This window comes from Sinocyclocheilus grahami, unplaced genomic scaffold (genome assembly GCF_001515645.1).
Source record: "Sinocyclocheilus grahami isolate Dianchi unplaced genomic scaffold, SAMN03320097.WGS_v1.1 scaffold8.1, whole genome shotgun sequence".
Taxonomy (NCBI): domain Eukaryota; kingdom Metazoa; phylum Chordata; class Actinopteri; order Cypriniformes; family Cyprinidae; genus Sinocyclocheilus; species Sinocyclocheilus grahami.
The window spans coordinates 122672-145737 of record NW_015505187.1 but is presented as its reverse complement, the minus strand read 5'-3'; the positions used below and the strand labels follow the sequence as shown (position 1 = coordinate 145737).

The window sequence follows — 23066 nt, the reverse complement described above, 5'->3', positions numbered from 1 at the left end:
GATGGTCACTGTTCCCATAAAAGAAATCGGTCTCAGCCAACGATAGTGTTCTGCTCAAGCCAACAGACATGTCGGAATTTCTGGAGGACCCGTCTGTGCTCACTAAAGATAAGCTCAAAAGTGCACTGCTGGCCCATAATGTGGCTCTGCCGAACGGCGAACATAAGAAGGACGTATACATACAGCTGTACTTGAAGAATCTGACCGCGCAAAACAAAAAGAGCAGCGGCTCTCCAGATGTCTTCTCCAGCGACGAGGAACTGCCTCCAGCCCCCGTGCTCTCCAACCGTAGCCGCTCTGGCAGGGTGGGTTGCTTGATCTTCCTTGCTTTGTTTTGGCTGGTTATTTGATTTGCATGTAAAATGAATCCAATCGAGTTGATGCAATTCGCGGTTTCGACTTGTATCTGTTGTATCATGTCGTGCATGTTCTAAAGTCAAATGAAGAGGTTAGGCTTATCAGAGTAAATAAATGTCATAAGTGTCCGGTTTGCCCATGCACATGCCTCACAAATGAAAACAAACCGGCATGGCTAACTTTTACTATGGTGACCGGTTCGTGAACGAATCAATCGTTATTTTTGAGTTGGACCATTTCAGTGAATCAGTTGAGTTTGATCACACTCTCGACATAATAACGTTAGTTGATTTTAATGAGTAGTGTTAGATTAAAACATGCAGTAATAGCTACATTTTAGCCAAGGATTGAGAATGTTTTTACCATTTAATCACTTGCATTATATTTAAATTCTACATGACTTCTTATGAGCTGAATCACAGCTGCAAGTAACGTTACCCTAACTTGGTCTCTTGGGATTACAATAAAAGCCCTTAAGATATAATCAAAACACGTATAATTAATCAACTATGTAGTCTGAACAGCAAAATGTATTTATTGCTTTATTTGAACGCTTATTGTAATATTATTTCTTGCAGAAATTTCAGTTATCACATATTATCATACGCAGTGCCTTGAAAGGATCATTTTTAGAACAGGGGTTACTTCCTATTACCGGCCGACAATTTCCCGCGTAAATGTGTCGGTCTGATTCATAGGTTTAAATTTCAATCAAGCGTTTAAAAGCCATTTAAAATCATAAATGCATGACTTGCAGAGATTATAACGTGTCGGAAATCTTACACCGCTGTATGTAATCCCCGTTTCACATCTGTTTTAGGCGTGTCCATTCAAGTCACAGGAAACGTAAAAGCCCCAGCTTTATTATGAATGCTTCAGGGAAGACCCATGCTGTGGAAATTTTTACCTAGCATACCATAGCAATTCCGAAAGTTTTGATTTGTTTTGCTATGCATCTAAATCTGGTGATGTTTCTAGTCCTTGGCATTTCATGAATAATGCTGAAGTGATGAAACACCTGTTCTTAGAGAGGTGGGAGTGTAAGTTAGATTTGGTTATTCAGCCTTAGAGGTCGACGGGCATTTTTAAATGAATCTGCATCGGCCGATTGTACTGCAAATTAGGCCGATTTATAGGCAGGTGCATCTGGGGCATCTAAGCTAGGGTGACCATATTTTAGTATCGTGGGCGGGGCTTCGCCTAAAAGTATATGTTGCAAGTTTTTTTGTGTGTGTGTTTTTGTTTTTATAGTAAATGAAAAGAAAACAAGTAGTTAGAATAGAAAAAGAATAGGGAATGCTAGTGCTAGAGGGTCATTTTTTAAAATAAAAATAAAACAAGTCAATAGAACAGAAAAATAATAGGTAATGCTTGTGTTAGAAGGTCATTATTTAGAATAAATAAAAAGAAAATAAGTAGAAAGAATAGAGAATGTAGGGTTGTGCAATTAGTATCGTGTATCGACGATAGTCAGAGATATCGACGATAGCACATGTCTTTGCCGATAGTCAAGACGACATTAGGCTCATTCTCCTATAAATGTATTCAATTATAATTATTAGGCGGCCTATTATACTTCGGCTATTATGAAATTGCCCCGCTATTTCACTTCAGCACCGCATTTCACACTCGCGCAAATGAGGATTAGAGCCTGTAGCCGGTGAAGGAGTCTCCAACCACAAACACAGACGTACAGATTCTGCTGATATAAGTTATGGTAACACTTTACTTGAAGGGGTGTGCATAAGACTGACATGACACCTTCATAATCATGACATGACACATGTCATGAATATGAATTGCATTTTAACAAGTAATCTGAACAGCCTTTATACAGTGGGTACGGAAAGTATTCAGACCCCCTTAAATTTTTCACTCTTTGTTATATTGCAACCATTTGCTAAAATCATTTAAGTTCTTTTTTTTTCCTCATTAATGTACACACAGCACCCCATATTGACAGAAAAACACAGAATTGTTGACATTTTTGCAGATTTATTAAAAATGAAAATGAATACTTAGGACCATGTGATATTTCATTTTTTCATTTTTTATAAATCTGCAAAAATGTCAACAATTCTGTGTTTTTCTGTCAATATGGGGTGCTGTGTGTACATTAATGAGGAAAAAATAATAATTTAAATGATTTTAGCAAATGGCTGCAATATAACAAAGAGTGAAAAATGTAAAGGGGGTCTGAATACTTTCCGTACCCACTGTATGTGCAGTATTTTAACCGAGCCCTCACACTAACTGAGTTTAACGCCACAGCTATGTTAGAATGCATTTCATTCTTGTTTCTGTGGCGGTGCGTCGGGCTCATCATGGGGCGCACGGTCCTGAGCGCTGTATGACTGATGTATCTGTTCAATTTAACTTTACTTCAAATATATGAACGTACATGTTTTAAATACGTTTATATTTAACGTTTGTTTATGTCCAATGTGTTAAACTGTTGGTTTTTAAATAAATCTACTTTTGATTTTCACCATTGACTGCAGCCCTTTTAGACCGATAACTTCCGTGCTCTGATGCGGCAAACTTGTCACAGGACGCGCGGCCCTAATAGCGATGTATGACTGTTGTATCCGAATGTATATGAAATGGCTGTTTTAAATATTTTTTATATTTAACCTGTTAGTTTATCAGTATGTTTAAATGTATAGCCTATTATTTCGATTATTGGTGCTTTCATAGGCTCTCTCTTGCGCGCCCACCCGGTTTAAAACACCACATAGTTATGAAAATAGCCTGAGTACAGAGCCTAAGTCTCTCTCTTGCCCCCACCCACCCATGCATGCACGCACGATAATATCGTGTATCGGCGATCTCACGGGCTGGCGATATGAAGATTTGAAAAATGACCATATTGCCCAACACTAAGAGAATGCTACTGTGAAAGGCTCTTTTTTTTCTCTCTCTCTTTTGAAATAAAACCAGTAGTTAGAATAGAAATAGAATATAGAGTGCAAATGTTAGAGGGTCAATTTTTTTTAAATAAAAAAAAAAACAAGCAGATAAATTTAGAATTAGCATTATAATAAAAGTGCTAGAGATAGAGAGGGTCAAATGAAGATGAAAGAGATGTGTTTTCAGCCGTTTCTTGAAATGCTTGGATTGAGTTGGGCAGGTCATTCCACCAAGGGGGAACAGTTAATGTAAAAGTCCATGAAAGTTTTATCATAGGTAGAATGCAAAATGTTTCAATACAAGCATTTCAGTCAATTTATGCAATATTTCAAACTTTTAACCCACTTGGGAAAATCAACCCATGGCAACAGTTTAAAAGTAGCCCAATTCTGTGGGAAAAAACGAGGACTTGGCAACCCTGCATCCAACAAGAGCTCCAGGAGTCAGCTTTGACTGATCACAGGTCGAGAATAAGGAGAGATGACTGACAAGACCATGCTGGAGTATTTGCTGCTCAACAGATCCTGAGCTCATTGACAAATATCTGATCTTGTAAGATGTGCTCCCTATTCACAGAGTGAAATCGAAAGTGAACGTGAACAGCACGAACGCTCATTCAAAAGGGATTTAAATGCTTAGAGCGGCTCCCTGATGCGGCAAAATGATATACAATATTAGAATGTTTAAAGGAGTGAACACGAAAATCGCGGGAGCGAAACGCATGTTGCGGCAATGGTCAGATTCAGCGGGAGCGAGATTAAAAAAACAGCCAAATCCCGGACATTTTGGGCGATAAAGAAATCCCAGCCGGACGCATTTTTTTTTTAGGTCCAAAAAGAGGACATGTCTGGGGAAAGAGGACGTATGGTCACCCTAGCTAAGCATTGTTGCAGAACGCCGTACTGGAGAATCTCTCTCCCTGTGGCTGCGTGAGACCGAGCAGCTCACTCTCTGCAGGTGTGCCTTGTTCACACACAGCTTCAGCTAATAATGGCAGGGCAAAACAGACAGTTTCGAAAGCGTAATTACGTTTTACCCTACTAGAATTGATGCCGACTGTGCTTATCATATTCAGAAGTAATTTGCATGTGAAAGTAGAAACGCGTGCAATTCAGACGAAACTTCTGGGCTGACTATAACTTTCCTCACTAAATATCTGTGGGTCTGACAATAACCTCCACGATGTCATCGCTCGTGTGCTGCAGGCTGTGTAATTTGAGTGAACTCTTTTATTTTTGTTATCACTGTGGCCATTTGACTTATAGCAGTGTCCAGTGTTTCACATACATTGAATTATTTGTGGCGATTCGTCACAATATCAAAACAGACTGCCACAAATAGATTTTCCAAAAGGCTTGTACTCCCTTGAATAAACTGAGCACTGCAAGTTAAAAAACTTAAAATGCAGCGCGGGTGTTTTTATATGATAGGCCTGTCGCGATAATTAAATAACCGTCTAATCGCGATTATTTGATCTAACCAACCGTGGTTATTGTGCTTTTTATAGGAGACAAGGGGGAGTCATACACCAAAAAAAACAGAAGAGCACCAGTTTGCTTTTCATGCACTGTATAGCTTATACAGGGCTCCAGACTCATTCTTCTCACTGTTCGCTCTTTTGCAACTAACTTTCTCAGCTGGTTGCACGAGCACATGATTTGGTCGCCCTATATATATATATATTATATATTTTTTTTATTTTTTGCGCTACAACAATTATTCAATTTTAGGGATAGGGATTATTCAATGCATGCTGATGAACTTTTATCGTAGTCTATAGTTATATGGAAACGAAAGTGGTTAACATTCAACCCGTTCTTTATCATCAGTACAGTAGTATTATTTGTGATTTTAAATTTTGTGAATGGGAGTTTATTTTGCTGTGTTAAGCCGCGGGCTTCGGATGCTTTCACTTTCGAATTTCGCGATCTTGTTGACACTGTTTTGCTTGCATACATCTACACACTTTTCATTTTTTTTAAGACTAAAACAAAAGATGGATTCATTGTTATTCTTAATTAAAAAGCACAACAACAATAAATCAGTAAGAACGAATAAGATGAGGCATGGCACACCCCACATGCTGTATTATATATGACTAATAAATTACAAAAAGTTTGGCAAACACTGAGGAATCAAATAAATAAAAGAGAGCCTCCATAGCGTAATGTAAGGTAAACCGCAAAGATAAGTTTTTCAAAAATGAAAACAAAAAGAAAAGTAAAACTAAGGGGGACAGTGCTTGCATGTTTTTTTTTTCCCCCACAAGAATACCAGCATGTTCACCTTCTCTGGTTTAAGAAGCGGTCTTTTACTTGATTTTCGCTTGAAAACCATCCATCGTTTCCTCATTTTTGCTGCGAGCACCGTCGCGCTTGTGCTGACGTGGCAAGTATACTCTCTAAGTGCTGTTTCGTTATGCTTTCAGTTTCGTATGCCGTTTGATGTTTCTCATATGCAACAGAAATTGCAGTGCTTATGAGTTGATCAACGCGGTGGTCGCGCCAGTGCGACCGCACACAAAATTTTGTCGCACAGGCAGAAAAAATGGTCACAGTCTGGAGCCCTGCTATATCATTTGAAGCCATTCCATATCTTAAAGGGGTCATATGATTTCAAGTTTTCCTTTCTCTTTGGAGTGTTACAAGCTGATTGTGCATAGATAAGATCCCTGAAGTTGCAAAGACTAAAGTCTCAAAACCAAAGAGATATTCTTTATCAAAGTTAAGACTCTGCTCCCCTTTCGGGCTCTGTCTTTACATTTATTTTGAAAGATGAAGCTCGCGATTATGGTAAGGGGCGTTACATTTCCAACGAGTGCTTGCTGTGTTCGGCCAATCACAATGCACTGGGTCAGCTGGCCAATCAGAGCAAACTGCGCTTGTCGAAAGGATGGACTTTGTAGAAAATGAAGCGTTTGAGAGAGGCGGGGCATAGAGGACCTACAATAATGTACAGTATTTGAAAAATAATGTGTTTTTTGAACATTAAAGCATGTCAACATATTCTGTTACATCAAATACACAAAATAATGATCTTTAAAAAAGCATCATATGACCCCTTTAATGTGAGGGACAATTTAGTTTTACAGAAACTCATCTTCCTTCTGCTACAGCTGTCAGTCATTCTCCGCTCAGCATTCAAACAGCACATCACGTTCAGTTATGACAGTCAGCACGGTAAAACTCTCTCTCCAAGATGATATATTCCCATTATAATACTTCAGTTTAAGGAAGGAAGGAATTATCAACAAACGGAAAGATTATTAGAAGCCTTTCTTTTTCTCATGATTTCTATCTTATATTCATGAATGTATTTTGTAAGAATACAAATAGTTAATAGTAATAGAATAAACATGTTTAAATTGTATAATGTGCATTGTGCACCAAATTTTTTTTCAAGATATTGTTTTTGCTGCTAAATTATACAGTCAGCTAGTTTAATTTCATAGCTTATATATTTTTATTCAAATGTCGTTTTTCTCTGTAATGAGGAAGTATTTGGTGGGTTGCGTTTAACAAAGGGTTTAAAAGAGTGGCCATTAGTTCCACAAACACAGTATTGATATTCTGTAGTGGTGTAGAAAAAAATAGCGCTGGTGTTGGATCCTTAGAATTTGGAATACTCTATGTAATCTTACACTGCAAAATAATAACTCAAAAAGATTCAAAGATAACATCATAATTATTTACGGAACCCTTAAATTAATCAATTATAGGGATGCACCGATATAAAAATTTTGGCCGATACCGATAACCGATTATTCTTTATTTTTGAAAGCCGATAACCGATATGTTGGCCAATAAATTTATATCCAAATTGTTATATACTTTTTGAGAGCCTGATTACAAAAAAGGTCTCAACATTATAAGCCACATCCCAAACACTTCAACATAAGCAGCCTAGTTTGAACGGTGTACGTTTTAAAAATATTTTTACTCTCCCATTACCAAATTTAGTCATAAAGTCTTACAAATAAATAAAATAATGCAAACAAGTCACTGGACATCATTACACGTGTAAAGAATCAAAATGAATGCGCCACAGATCAATAAAACGGAATAGCCTCTGCACGGACAATAATTAAATGATTTTAATTACTAAACCATATTGTTGATGAAAATAATAAGAGAAAAATACAAGTGGTTGTTGTTATTAATAATGTATCAATGATTTTGAAAAAGTAACAAATTAATACCACTGTTTTAAATAGCAGCCGTTGAGCTGCACGTGCTGAAGCTGAAGAGCTGAATGAACACGGTAAACTGAAGCGTTTTGCTGGCAGCTTATTTAACTCAAGGAAATGCATCCTGAGATTAATATTAATACAACATAAACATAATAATACAACTTATATATGTACAAAATGACACAGTTATTGCATGCTATAGTCAGAATGTGATCCTGTTGTGGATAAATCAGATATACATCAAATAAACACAATATTACAATGTACAATTGCACAAAAGGCTGCAAACGAACAGCGCGCATCTGAAGTGTCTCTGAAGGAAATAATGCATTATTTATCGGCTTTAAGATATCGGCCAAATTTTCTTATCAGGCCGATACCGATAACAGAAAAAATGAGCATTTATCGGCCGATACCGATATGGTGGCCGATATATCGTGCATCCCTAATAATTATTTTCTTCACATCACGTTCAGTTATGACAGTCAGCACGGTAAAACTCTCTCTCCAAGATGATATATTCCCATTATAATACTTCAGTTTAAGGAAGGAAGGAATTATCAACAAACGGAAAGATTATTAGAAGCCTTTCTTTTTCTCATGATTTCTATCTTATATTCATGAATGTATTTTGTAAGAATACAAATAGTTAATAGTAATAGAATAAACATGTTTAAATTGTATAATGTGCATTGTGCACCAAATTTTTTTTCAAGATATTGTTTTTGCTGCTAAATTATACAGTCAGCTAGTTTAATTTCATAGCTTATATATTTTTATTCAAATGTCGTTTTTCTCTGTAATGAGGAAGTATTTGGTGGGTTGCGTTTAACAAAGGGTTTAAAAGAGTGGCCATTAGTTCCACAAACACAGTATTGATATTCTGTAGTGGTGTAGAAAAAAATAGCGCTGGTGTTGGATCCTTAGAATTTGGAATACTCTATGTAATCTTACACTGCAAAATAATAACTCAAAAAGATTCAAAGATAACATCATAATTATTTACGGAACCCTTAAATTAATCAATTATAGGGATGCACCGATATAAAAATTTTGGCCGATACCGATAACCGATTATTCTTTATTTTTGAAAGCCGATAACCGATCGGCCGATACCGATATGGTGGCCGATATATCGTGCATCCCTAATCAATTATATAATGAAAGCCATAAAAACAGACAATTAATTACAATAACCGTGACTATTTTTTAAACGATTAACCGTCAGCCAAATTTCGTAATCGTGACAGCCCTATTATATGAATGTATCTTTGAAAAGAACCGACCATCTTCAGAAAAGTTTCGATGTCATTGTCACATCCAGAATTATGTCAATAGTACCCGTCTCGACAATCATTCTCGTAAACGCAGTCGGTTATGTTTTAAATTAATGTAAACAGCTGAGAAAGAAATCGGATGTGTATCATTATCCTGGATCCGTGCAGTCGGATTTAAAGGCACAGCAGCCTATAAATACGTGTTGCTGAATGTGTCACTTATGTTAATAAAACAACAAAACCGCTATAACAAAGATTAATCTAAATTTAATTCATACAGTGAACACTATGCAGTGTTATTTTACACTTTTTTTTATTTATTTTTTTTATTACTGCCTTCACTTGCCTTTTAATCATGTTTGAACTTTCTCGTACTATAGTTTATGCTGTGGTATGTGAAGAAGTACTTAAAGTGTATGGAAAGCAAAGTTACAATGATATAAAATTAGTGTCATGAATTTCTTTTGTTTGTATGTTCACACTGATGTTAAAATGACATTTTCTGATTTGTGACATTACTTCTTATGTAACGCTAAAACACTGCCGGTCACTTTCAGAAGTTGTAGTGATTCTTTCTTTTCCAAGAAAGAATGTGAAACAAATTGGTTATATAATTTTCATTTTTAAATACTTGAAAATATAATTGAAATTGATTTTACACACGTTAAGCAATATCGTATCGCATATCGCATTTTAACAAGATATCGCACAGCCCTACCTCAAACCTCCAACCAGACAACTACACAGAGACCTTTTATGTTTTAACAGAGTTGATTGATGTTAAAGGCACCTCTCTATACTCCAGTGCCAGTGAATGAGGTAGCGTGGACTGTCATTGTGAAATCTTCCTGAATGAGAGTTTCTCTGTCATTAACCCCCTCTTCATCTGGTCTGCCAAGATGTTTTTAATAATAAACATGTCTGCGTATTTATCGGGTATAAAAGTTCAGTTGGTAAACAAATCATTAAATCTGAGTTTTTCAGATTTTCATTTCAAAATGTAAAAGGCAGCTACTCTGTGTGTGTCATGTATAAAGAGGTAGTTTGTACTGCGAAAATTAATATTATAAATATGGAAAATGTTTTTTTTTCTACTCGCTAGGCCTATAGTATGCCGATGACGATGCCATCGTCCATCGCCGATGGCTGACAGACATCACGATGTTGAGCCGGCATCGTGACCCCCCCCCCCCCCCATACCCCCCGCAATCCACTGCAAAAAAATTAAATGTACTACAGAACCCCTAAAGGGAATAAATAGCCTACGAGATTTCAATACTTTCTCTCGAAATTAGGGGTCGATCGATATGTGTTTTTCAGGGCCGATGCGATACAGATTATTACAGATCAAGTAGACCAATAACCGATATTTTGAACCGAGATGTATGTCTGGTGTAAAAATTAATTAATGTCAAAATTAAGAATAACAAGGGCTCTGACAAAAACTGCCTTCCCTGGTGTTGGTTGAGTGTAGTACTCCCACAGTAAACTCTTTATTTTTTTGGCAAATAAAGGGTTTACCATTAAAATTAAAACATGGAAGAAATAGCGTATTGTGTGATTATTCTTTTAAACTAAAGTTATATAATAATTATTGTAGTAGTCAGGGGTTAAAGCAAAAAAAATCTTTTGACTGAATTTTTCCTCGGCCAAACCCCATTCCTCAGCCATACCTGTCACACACCCAGTTTAAGAGCAGTGTTTTTCTTCTTGTAATCAAGAGTGCTTGTCCTCCTAATTAAAAAAAATTAAGGAGCACCTTCTGATCAATAATCAAAAATTTGCCTTCCTAATATGAGGTGAAGTGATTTACAAGGGCATTTTCTTTTTACCTTTGCAATGGCATCATTTTCATCTGTCAAATTCAAAAAGTTGTTTAAGCTTTTAAAAATTTCTATTTAAAACAATATAATAAGAAGTAGAATAAGACAAATAAGTTACCAATCATGAAATTAGTATTAATGAAAAATTAATTTGTACTACAGAGGTGGCACAAAAATAACACAAAAGTGGCTTGTAGGTACATTTTCAGACATTCAATGAGGCTCAGAGGTGGCATGAGTGCAATTAAATTCATAAATTCATGTGGAGATTAATGTTTTAAATGCAATTGAGTACAGAAATATTAAATTTAAATAACTGCAATTATACCTAAAAATGAAACTGAAACCACCAGCAGGTGGCGGCAAATCACGGATTTTATCACTGAATCATTCATTCAATTGATTCGTTTGAACGGCTGATTCATTCAGGAATGAAGCAAGTGACTGTCTTTATGAATGGGTAATCAAGAATCACTGACTCACTAGATTCGTTCAAAAACGCACTTTCATTCATGAATGAAACACCGCTGTGTTTGCTTTTAGAGATGTGAAGCGGCTGAGCTGTTACTTTATTTGGAACTATTTTCGTTGATGAAATGGAGCAAAATCAGGCAGCACGTGTTTATTGAACTGTTGTATTAAATCAATATCACATTTGCAAACTCCTTGAATAATTATTCAAATCTGTCACTCTCCATATACAAGAAGAAGAATAAAAGTTACACTGCCTTTGCGTGAACGTTTGGGCAGCGTTATGCAAATCTTCCCACAGAGCGACATAGATATGTGGAGGCGTGTTAGAACGAGCCATTTTAGGTAGGCGTGGTTAACTCTTAACTTTTATAAAGAATATCTCTTTGGATTTGAAACTTTAGTCTTTGCAACTTTACAGATCTTCTTATGCACCAAGAGCTTGTAACACTCCAAAGAGAAAGTAAAAATTGAAATCGCATATGACCCCTTTAAGTTATTTTATCGGTGAAACGGTTTTGAAAATGACCGATAACGATAATCATAAAATGCTTAATATCGGCCAGGCCGATAATCGGTCGACCCCTACTCGAAATTAAATCGTTGGGTAATTGTACTAAATTGCGGGCATCAGGGAGCCGCTACTAATATGCAGGGCATTGAAACCGCTTTCGAATGTGCGCTCATTTTACTTTCGCTTTCACTTTCGAGATTCGTGATCACACAGACTCTATACTACAGAGCGGCAGTACCTACCACACATTTTACAAGTTTAGATATTTGTCAGTGGTGCTCAGTATCTGCAAATTATTCGCCATTGTCCTATCATTCATCTCTCCTTACTCTGTGTATGTGGTGAGTGAACTTTCATGTACTGTAATGTAATGGTCTACCGCTAGCAAACTGCTAACCATGTCCCTTTAGTGGCTCTGTAGAACACGTTATTTGTTTTCCATGCCTTTCTGCTAACGGATTCACGCTTCGGGCACACCCCCTAGCACTCTCTTGTAGCACCCTGGGGGTCCACAGACCCCATTTTGAAAACCGCTGACTTAAATGATTGAGTAGGAAGTTACAGGTCTAGGAGTTGTAGGATAAAATGTGAGCAGTACAAGGCTGTTTTCATAGTGGGTTTGGTCCCTTTATTGAGGAAATACTTTCTTGTGAAGAGGAATTTCTGCTTCAGCTGCCAGGTATGTGTGTGTGTGTGTGTGTGTGTGTGTGTGTGTGTGTGTTTTGCATTCCTCTTTGAAGATGCTGTCTCTCAGATAGTAATTTCTGAAACATGTGAGTGATGTGACACATCTTTGGCATGTTTATACTGACATGCATAGCATACTTCACTCTTATTTTTTGTAAGCTGCATGAATTGTGGCCCATTTAGTTGTCTGATCTTATGTTCAAAATGTTTTGACCAGATTCTGCTTTTTTTGTTCCAATAAAACTGGTTTAGAAGCTGTGATGCAAAAGCCACAATTGGGTAAATTGTGGGTATCCAACAACATCATGCCTCATTATTGCAAATTTCCAGAGAGTTGACTTTTATGCTGAACCACGTGTGCTGACGGCATGCTGGTCGGTCTGGTGTAAACCCATAGGACTTGGCTCAGGTCTTTCAGGGTGCTGGTGCTCAATCTGGAACCCTTTCTATAGAAAGGCACTTCCCAGACTGAAAAACCAGCTCTGCAATGGCCCATAAATCTTGCTGATCTGAAATTTGCATCCAGTAATGTCAGAAAAGCAAAAGCTCAAACTGGCGAAAAATAAGCAAAATAAAAAAATTGCTCTATGTACTGTATGATGCATTGTGTATATAGTGGCTCTGGTTTTTGAGAATCAAGATGCTAAATTTTATTTTGGATGGTGGTAGTGAGGACCAAAAATGATGCTACAGTAGTGAAATTGAAAAAAACAAAAAAATCATCTGAAATATCGAGAGGTGGTTCATTGCCGAAGAAATTTACAAAGAATGGTTTAATTTGCCACTTGAGAATGCAACATCCTCAAAGCATACTACGTATGCTTACCCATACTCACTTACCCATTTTCTGTAAATTCATTTCAGTGCATCACTAATATTGAATGTTAAAATATGTTCTCAAAATGTGTAAAAATGACTGATGTACTATTTGTATTTGTGTTTAGGTTATGCATTACAATAGTCAGTTTTTTTTTCATAATTCAAATTCAGTTTGTCCGAGTCTCTATGAAACCTCAAACCCATTTTGTCCACAGACCCTGTTTTTCACATGCCTAGTCTGACATTGGCAGAAACTTTATAGGCATGAGGATGTTATTTTCTGTGGACTAAGGAAAGGTTTTTTTCTTCTTTTTTTTTCTTTTCTCTACATCCTGCTGGAATGCTGTGATTTGTGAATTTTTATTGAGTAGGCAGCGTTCCAGATCAGCCCCTGTGAAGGCCCCTAACTGAAGCTCATGCGCCTTCACGATCTCCTCCTGCCCCTCCTAACACATTCTTTCCTCCACCACTTTACTGTTTTCACCATTTCTCCTTGGTCACATGGTTGTGTTTGTGGAGCAGGGCTCGACTCTAGGGAATGTGACTGGATTTGCATTGTTCGTGCTTTGTCCCACTCCGAAAGTCTGTGTTCTCAATGCCTCCAGTCCCTAATGCCACTATCTCAGTGGCACTTTGCATAAGCATTATTGATTTTTCATTTCACTGCCTAATTTAACTTCATTGGTTTATCCAAATAAACATTTGCTCCTGCAGTGACATGCTAGGCACATGTTTTCTTCATAGGGCTTGTTTTTAAAAGGGTCCTATTAGGCTCTCATACTAGGTTGTTTGAAAAACAGTGTGTGTTGTGTGTAGCCAGTGTGTGTTGTGATTGGCTCCACTCGGCGCCTGGTCGGGAAATGTCATGCCCCTTACCATAGCCGCCTGCGAGCTTCAGTGTAAATATTGCATCAAAATCAAATCAATTTAAACCCGGATGATTGTAACCACTCTAAGTTCGCCTGCCTTGGGAAAGTGTGTCTCTGACACCGTGATAACACTCGTTGCCTTCTCTAGTGCAGCTCAACCAGGTCTCGTCCCATTCGTCGATATTTATGATGTCACAAATCCCGGAAAAAAATGTGTTGTAGTCCAAACGAGTTGTTCGTTGTAGTTTTTGAAAAGCGATTTTCTGTTAAATAAAGTATCTCCTTTTGAATTGGACTTTGAGCTTTGTAACTTTGCAAATCTTTTTTATGCTTTCAAACAGCAACATTACAGACTAACTAAAGTTGAAAAAGTGAAAAAGCATAATAGGACCCCTTTAAACTCCACCCAGCTGTTTCTCATATAAGTAATAGTGTGTGTGTGTATATAGGGCTGATGGGATGTAAAGAATGTACTCGTATTTTCCTTTGAAAACTAACTTCGGAGCAGGCAGGGCACTATATTATTCTCTCGTGTCTTGTTCCAGTGTGTAATCAGGAGCTTGTCAGGCATGTTTAGATACCTGTTGCTTTAACAAGTTCAAATACTTTACCATGATGTCATTTTAACATACAACACTACAGCTTTGCAAAGTGCATGTGAATACTAAACTACTATATTCACTTTGTAAAGCTAATGTGACTTTTCTTCACAGAAAGCCACCAGGAAAACTGACAAAGTTCGTCCAGAGGATGTTGATGTCATTGATTTGAGCAACGAGGCTTTGAAGGACCTGTTACTGAAGTATGGCCTAAATGCTGGACCCATTGTTGGTGAGCCGTTTTTGAGATTAAAACTCACCATGAAGTGTAAATACTTGCAGATATTGTAACGTTTCAACAGTGGGCCACCAAAAAGTACTAGGAGACTTAAAGGAACACGCCACTATTTTTGAGAATTTTCTAATTTTCCAACTCCCCTAGAGTTAAACAGTTGAGTTTTACCGTTTTCGTTACCGTTAACTTTTTGCTGCAACTAAAAGTGCTACCGCCAGACCCGGAGATCGGCTGAATGGATTCGAAAACGGTAAAACTCAACTGTTTAACTGTAGGGGAGTTGAAAAATTAGCCTATTTTCAAAAATAGTGGCGTGTTCCTTTAAGCAATACTCCATTGACTGTATATGTATTGTTTTATCAAGAGATTATGTAGTTTGACTTCTTCTGGTTGTCAAATGCTGGTAGAAATTAGATAATGTATGTGTGTGAACCACACCTATTGAAATACCCCTCCCCCAAAAAAACTCATAAATATAACATGTAATATACACACAAAATGTCACATTGCAAAACAACCACCCAAAAATGTTTTCGCTTCTGGAACAATCCAGCTGTCTTGTGGTATTGTGCAAGACTATCAGTAAATCAGCAGTTTAGCCAAGCATGCAGCTTTGCATGTTTATCCATCTCTGGCCTGAATAGTCATAATGTCCTTAAATGGATGTTGGAAAGCTCCTCTGATAATGCAGCAGACTTTCTTACTGCTTGTTATGAATAGGACCGAACCCTTTGATGATGCCAAAGCGATTTTGATCTGAATCAGATTCTAAACCAAATAATATATTTCAGAAATATTGTGTCATGATCAGAAGAAATTTACTGATTTGACACTGACATTAACCAATGTCTTCATCACATCAGCATCCACTCGGAAGTTCTACGAGAAGAGGCTTCAGAAGCTGTTGGATCAAGGTCCTCCTGAGACTGTGGCCCCTCCCTCAGAGACATCGCAGACAGACGTCAGCCAGAATGGCAACACGGACTCAGACCAGTACAGCGACAAGGAGGAAGGTAATGGACAAACGGATCCCTTTATTTAGGCACATACTTATAGAAATACATGTTCAAAAAATGCTCTTTTGATTGTTTGTCAGAAACAGTAGCTCCAGCCCCTGAGTTTGTTCCCGAACCTGAACCGGATGTAGAGGCAGAGTCGATTCCAGTTGTGGAGAGACCAATCAGGAGCAGAGGGAAAGCGCCAGTGACTAGCAGAACACGCAGTGGCCAGCACAACAGGGTGAGGAGGAAACCTGTGCATTGTGCTTGCTTGTGCTTTTCCTTTCCTTGTTTGCTTCTTTTGTACATCTGCCAAAAATGCATCTCAGTTAAATCAAATTGTTTAATCCGTTTACCTGCAACAAAGGAAATGTGCTGTTGTGTCTAGTGGTGGTTGAGCTATGTCGATATCTCGGGAGCCAGGTGGCAGATATACACTACTGTTCATATACAAGATTGTTGTAATGACTGCTGAAATTTTAGCTTTTCCATCACAGGAATAAATTCCATTTTAAAATGTTTTTAAACATTACACACAAAATTGTAATAATATTTCAAAATATTACTGTATTTTTGATCAAATAAATAGAGGCTTCTTTCAAAAAAAAAAATTTAATAAAAAAACAAAAATATATATATATATATATATATATATATAATTTAAAAAAAAAAAGAACAACCCTAAACTTTTGAACGCCAGTGTTAAATATATGAATCAACTCCATATGGAATCAAAATTGTATTTACTTTTACACAGTCTTACTGCGAACATTTCGTCATTGCACATTATTCCAAAACAAAGTTAAAATGTTATTTGTAATATTAAATGAAGGTATAATTCCTTCCAGTTTTTCCTCTGAATGACTTTTCCAGCATTGATTTAAATTTAATTTAGTTGGGCTTAATTCTGGAATGTAATGGCTACTTTTCACAATTTAAAAATGAAATTCGTTCAGAAATGCATCTCATTACAGGAGTAAAATGATTTGTGAATATCAGTGCACAGAAATAGTCCAATTCCTGTCACTTTGCACAATATTTGTTCAACATTCACGTAAATATATGAAAGCTAATTAGTTTCAATCAACTGATGAGTCTGGTGGTTTGTTTTTAAAATTGACACAGAGGCAAACTACAGCTTCTGTTAAGCGAGTACAGTTAGTTTAAGGCTGATTGTCTAATATCCGCAAATTAATCAGCCAGGCCAAAGTTATTAGTATGTGGCAAATGAAGCAAAATCTGCAGAATGAAGATATTTTCAGATGATGTCAATAACAGCTAGCACTCCCACTGTCTCATATCCCTTCCCTTTTTCACTTTAGCTTCAACTTGGCCCAGACTTAATCCTCTTTTATCTTCTTATTCCCTCGCTTCCTCCAGACACGCTTGGCTTTCCCATTCCTGTGTGACTTTACTCAGTTTTGCATCTCTATGTAGACTTGTTCGGGTCAATTGTAAACAAATAGCCAAGAGAATTCTCTCATCAAAGACTTCTTACTTTCAGAGGATCTTGATTTGGTCAAGCTGTTCAAGGCAGTACAATCGTTGTATCCTGTCGCCCTTTACTCTTTAAAAATAATAATAATAATAATAAACAAAAACTGTTCTTTTGTCTCTAATACAAACCGTTGCAATTTATTTTCCCATGTGACGTCCCCACCTGCATATTTTCCCAGCATTATCTGTTCGGGGTTCAGTAGCACCACCTTGTGTAGAAGAGATTTGACCTACTGCAGGTGGTCACGTGACTGCTCTATATTTGAATGTTGTCATACCTGCTGGCAATATCAGATAAGCTCCATACTCATGTATGGAAAGTTCTAGACCTTTTGTTGTGTGATGTGTAGGAGGATGAAGATAAGGAGGAGGAAGTTTTGAACATTAAGAGAAAGTTGAAGAGATCTTCTCACAGGCTGGATCAGATGGTTCCTGCAAGCGACGACGCTGTAACATAAGCTGTGGTTATGATATTAATGTGCATCACCTGGTTTCTGGGTGTGGTGATTAAAGTTAAAAAACACATTTGGGTTTGCACACGGGTGGTCAGGGTTTGGTTGAACTCATATTTGTTTCACAAATGAGCCAAGGCTATAATATACTTTGTTACTCAATGGTAAGCAAGGTTTGTATGCATGTGTGGTGTTTTCAGGAGAACTCTGAGCTCTCATCAGCAGAATACTTCTCTGTTTCTCAAGACAAGAGAAGAACAGGACTTGTGGTAGGTGGCCATGACTCTAGCATAGTGTCAACTGCCTAAATTATTATCCTGATCATGCTTTTATCCTTACATTAAAGGCAGCAAGAAAAGAGCCCCGACCTTTACTCATAGACAGGATGTCAAAGCTCTCATCCAAGACTGAATCTCTGAGACGACGCAGTGCACCAGTCCGCTCATTTCGGCCTGATTTGAATGAGGCTCCTGTCACTGATAAGGTGTCATTCTGCTTAAAGGGGTCCTATTATGCCTTTTCACTTTTGTAATTTTAGTCAGTGTGTAGTGTGTATGTTTGGGCATAAAAAAGATCTAGAAAGTTACAAATCTCAAAGTCCACTCCAAAGGGAGATATTTAGTTTTTTTTAAATCCCTTTTCAAGAACTACAATGAATGGCTCGTTTGGACTACAGCGTTTGGTTTCCGGGCTTTGTGATATCAAAAAGCAGCTCATTAGAATTTCATTACAAATAATTCCCTCCTACAGAGATTTGAATGGTTGGGGGGTGGGGAGGGGTGAAGTCGTGGTTAGAACGCTTGGTTGAGTGAGCGCATGAGACGAGACGACGAAGAAGAAGTGCTGCTGCTGTGCTGTAGCCTCACATTTTTGGCATGTCTAGAACAGCGGTTCTCATTTCCAGTCCTCGCGTACCCCCACTCTGTACATTTTGTGTGTTTCCCTTATTGCTTCATACATTTGTTATATTTGACTGTAAGTGCCCTGCAAAGTGGACATCACCGGATATTCCTCCATGATTCCAGTTTGAAGGGAGCGTATATATGTTCCATACAAAGGGCATTTAAGTGTGCGATACGTGAATTTAAATTGTATTTATTTACAGAGGTATATTATGTCCCACTTCACGCTTCTCTAGTAAGTTTCGTCTGTGTGTGAAGACGCTGGCGCAGCGCAAATCTGTAAATGAATATTCCGAAGTGAAGTAAACTCCAATGGATTTCCCCTGCTCAGGGAGTAGGGACAGGGCTCGACGCTTACTTTTCTTTTTAGGAGCACTTGTGCTCCTAACTTAAAAAATTTAGGAGCACGTTCAAAATTTTAGGAGCACCTTCTAATCAATAATCCAAAATGTTATCAAAAAGTAGCCTTCCCATTACGAGGTAATATTTGACTCCTCTAACTTTATTAAAAGTATGTCATCTTTTGTCAAATTCTTAAATTATATTTTAGAAGCTTAACAACAGAATAAGAAACAAGTTAAAAATCAAAAACCGCTGGTCTAGAACAATTCTTACAAATATAACACGACGTAGCTGGGTGCCGCGAACAGACGCCGCCGGTGTGCTGCACTCATAAAAAAGAATGTATTTGAATTTTAAAGCCGTGGCGCGACGCTGCGCTTCTCGTCCGGTGTGCGACCGCCTGAAACGCTGTTTTTTTTTCACCTCCGTGCCCCAACCTCTTTTTTTTGGGTTTTGAAAGCCCAAAACAAAATCAAGACTTTGTAAAAGAGCATAATAGGACCCCTTTAAAAAAACTCGTCTGAGACTTCAGTTTGACATGAAAGGCAAAACGATTGAAGTTCTCAATCTTCATTGAAAGATTTTTTGATCATTTACTCACCCTCAAGCTATTCCAAACCTGTGTGTGTGAGTGTCTTCTGTTGAACGCAAAATAATTTTGGTAACCAAAGAGTTGCTGGAAGCCATTAACTTCCATAGTATGGAAAAAATACAATGGAAGTCAATGGCTACCAGCATTTGGTTACCAACATGCTTCAAAATATCATCTTTTGTGTTCAACAGAAGAAAAATTTATATAGGTTTGGAACGACAATTTCTCAACAAATTCTCTCATTTGTTTGTTTGGAAATCATGTCTCATAGGATTTTTCTGAGCCCTCGGTAGTGAAGGAGGTCTCTATTTCTCTGGTGAGGATGAAAGCACAATCTTTGGTAGGTCCAGAAGAAACCTCACACATGAATATGAGCTAGTGCCACAGTGTTTCTTATGGTGTCATTAAAGGCAGAACCAAAGGATCCCAAACCCTCAAAGCGCTCCTCTATGTCTGCGACTGATTGGTCAGAATCACTAAAACATCACAACTCTCCTTACCAGTCAACTGTATCTGGTTTACATAGCACCACTCCCATTGACAAGGTGCCAACCTTCTATAAATCTTCCATGTCTTTCAACTTGAGAATGAAAGCGTCATGTTTAATAGAGTCGGTAATTGTTTTTTGTGTCACTCTTCTCTGTAGTTTGATGAGAATGCTGCTGAAATCACTTCTCCTCCAGTTAGAGTATCCAATCGAGAGCCGCAAGTTTCCCTGCTTAACACTGCTTGTGTTGAGGTGATGATACACATGTGTCCATCTTTAGTGATTGTTTTTAGCTCTAAATCACCATTTTGTACTTTTGTCCATCTAGTCGGCCTCAAAATGCATATTTGTGCAACATAAAGGATCTTAATTGAAATGTTCATGATCTCGCGGCAATCCATACCCGTTTGAAACATTCATTTTAGTAGCTCATGAGGTTCTGTTTCTTCTCTGAAGGCACAGGATGTCAAATCTGTCACTGTATCTAAGCTTTCAAAGCCTCATTTGAGTCCAACCAAACCTTCCAAACCCTTGATAGACATGATGAGCCGTCTTTCACCTTCCTGTGATGGCCAAAGAGAGGTTTTCCCATCACACTCAATTTCTTTTAGGGATTCTGCATCCCGTACGGCTTCAGAGGACTCTCTTCCTGTCTCGTATGACATTTCCCAGGTTTGCAGTTGATTCATTGTTGGATATTTGTTTTGGACATGGTAATAGGTTACAATGCAATTGTAATTTACGTTGTTGGTTTATCAGGAGAGCTTTGGCTCACCAAAGACTGAGCCCAAGACTAGACGGTCCAAAATCACCTCTTTCTTTTACCAAATCACTTCTGTCCGAGGATTTGATAGCAGCCAGACGGAGACGCCAAAGTTAGCAACGGTAATTTCATGAGCTGTATGGGGTTTGGCTCCACAGGTGTGTAAAGATGATGAGGAAATGTGGGATTCAAGAGTCACTTCGATTAAGCACGACTGTGGTGTTATATAACACCTTTCTTTATTTTGTTTTTAAAGTGAAAGGTGTCAAAATGGATTTTCAATATCGCAACACTTGTGGTGGTGCTATACCCTGCCCCAGTGTTCACGGCTTTGTGGTTCTGTCTTTGTGCGCAGGTTGAAAAGGTGTCGGCTATTGATCAGACCCCGAGGATGGTAGAGAGAGATGTGCTTAAAGAGATCTTTCCCACTGAAAACCTCAACACCCCTACTGGAATCAGGTATGGAGGAAAGAGGTTTCTAGCATTCACACTGATCAAACACCGGAGCCTTATGTATTAGGGTCGAACACTAATAAGGGTGTCCAAGTCTTTAAAAATCTGGTTTAAAACTCCCCCTAAAAAGCTATACAATTTTAAAGAAATGATGCATTTGATTATAAAGTATCAAATGGTGAAACAAAGTAAAAAGTAATAACCTATTCTCCTTAGGCCTTGAATATATGTGAGTGTACAATTAATAAATAATCTCAATCATTATTTTGCTAAATGTATTACTATTTAAGGTAAAAAGTTTTATTTTTCATTATTATTGTTATTATTATTATTTATACAAATATAATTTGATTCATAAATATCATTAGGGTTTTTGGAGTCATGCCACATGACTTTTTTTTTATTACATTTAACCCAAACCAAACTGATATTCTGAAATATCAATATAATTTTATATTTTGAGAGATTTCTTTTGTTGTCTGCCTATTCGCCACATCACATGGCTTCCAATTGGTGGATACATGTTTTTCAGATATTTGCACATTTTATTTATTTTTATATATATATATATCTTTTTTTTATTTCTTTTTTTGCAAGATTGCAAATAAACAACTATAAATGTTTTTTTTTTTTCAAACATGCGTAAAATGGACAAAGTAAAATAATTTTTGTAAAAGTGTGTCTTGTTTATATCAAAGAAATCTTCTAAAACAAGCTACATTTCCTTGAAGCAACCCGTTTCAAAATATTAAGACTTATTTTCAGAGAATCCATCTTAAAATTAAGTTTATTTTTCAAATGTATTTTTAGTGCCACCTGTCGCCGACCAATCAGAGGAGCAGCTGGCCGGCCCCTGGTCAGCGACACATGGCTGGACGAATCCCGTCTCGGTCTTAAGGAGCTCAGAGAAACCAGCTCCTCCTCCACCTACACCGAGACCCGATACCTTCCACGTGTGGCCGCCGCCGTCCCTCTAACCGCTTCCAAGCCTGCGGCGCCCCCTGCTGTGAAGAGCAGAGCACGGCGCAGCCTGCCAGTGTGGGTGCAGCTTCTGCTGCTCAGTGCGGTCGCTGGATTCCTGTTCTTTGTCTACCAGGCCATGGAGACTGATGAGGTTGGACTCTTCAAGCAGAGCGGAGCAGATGATAGCACCAGCAAATGAATGTCATGCGGATCGCCCCACTCTTTGCTCTCTTTATCGTACTCAGCCAGTGCATCTCTTTGTTGACTCGGCAGCCGTGGACTTTTACCTGCGATCTTTATAGATTCATACAAAGACAAACCCAGAGCTTTTGCATCAAATGTCTACTCATGCTCTCTTCCAAATGAACAGGTTTAGAGGAATAAAACCTGGTTATGGTTTTAAAACTGTGACTTTTCTTGCCTTTGTATGTTGAGTGAGTGTGTTTGTTTGTTTTTTCTTTTTTCATTTGTACTTTATTTTACAGAATAATGTTGGTGCTGTCTATGAATGGGAGTCTGAGTTGAGGTGCTGAAGGAGTTAGCTAAATACACTTGTTTTTTTTGTAAACAACATACTTGTGACAATATTTTTGCATTTATTTTCACATGTAGTATCTATTCATCTTAACATTGATGCCCTTTGTAGTATTTATGTATGTTGTTGAAATACAAATATTTTCAATAAACTGTTTTGCAATGTAAGGTCATTTTAATATATATTTTTTTATCATTTTAATCACTTAACTTTTATTAATTCGGGATCATGGAGTTGCAAGTAATTTTATAAAATGTCAATCAATTTGCATTAACATTAATTGCGCGTTTGCAAGAAGAACTAGACTAGTTGTAAAAAAAATATTTTGAAAA

General features: G+C 37.6%; 1 protein-coding gene across 3 annotated transcripts; it reads left to right on the top strand.

Annotated features, from left to right (window-relative positions):
- Positions 1-22898, top strand: LOC107590013 (lamina-associated polypeptide 2-like). 3 transcript variants are annotated; one of them, XM_016278621.1, is made up of 14 exons: positions 1-305; positions 14630-14747; positions 15614-15763; positions 15853-15989; positions 17596-17694; positions 17898-17966; positions 18044-18181; positions 19805-19873; positions 19944-20078; positions 20180-20272; positions 20477-20692; positions 20780-20905; positions 21139-21242; positions 22047-22898. In XM_016278621.1, the coding sequence occupies exons 1-14, from the start codon at positions 69-71 to the stop codon at positions 22396-22398; spliced, it is 2043 nt and encodes a 680-aa protein (XP_016134107.1). In that variant the 5' UTR covers positions 1-68; the 3' UTR covers positions 22399-22898. The 3 variants fall into 3 exon arrangements, with proteins under 3 accessions (XP_016134107.1, XP_016134100.1, XP_016134114.1); XM_016278614.1 differs by having other exon boundaries at positions 15847-15989; XM_016278628.1 differs by lacking the exon at positions 18044-18181 and having other exon boundaries at positions 15847-15989.
- Positions 22899-23066: the final 168 nt, after the last annotated feature.

Coding starts and splice junctions, on each gene's coding strand:
- LOC107590013 (XM_016278614.1), top strand. CDS start 69: ATGTCGGAATTTCTGGAGGACCCGTCTGTGCTCACTAAAGATAAGCTC. Junction 17,967..18,043: donor AGAGAAGAACAGGACTTGTG/GTAGGTGGCCAT, acceptor CTTACATTAAAG/GCAGCAAGAAAAGAGCCCCG. Junction 20,273..20,476: donor TTAACACTGCTTGTGTTGAG/GTGATGATACAC, acceptor TCTTCTCTGAAG/GCACAGGATGTCAAATCTGT.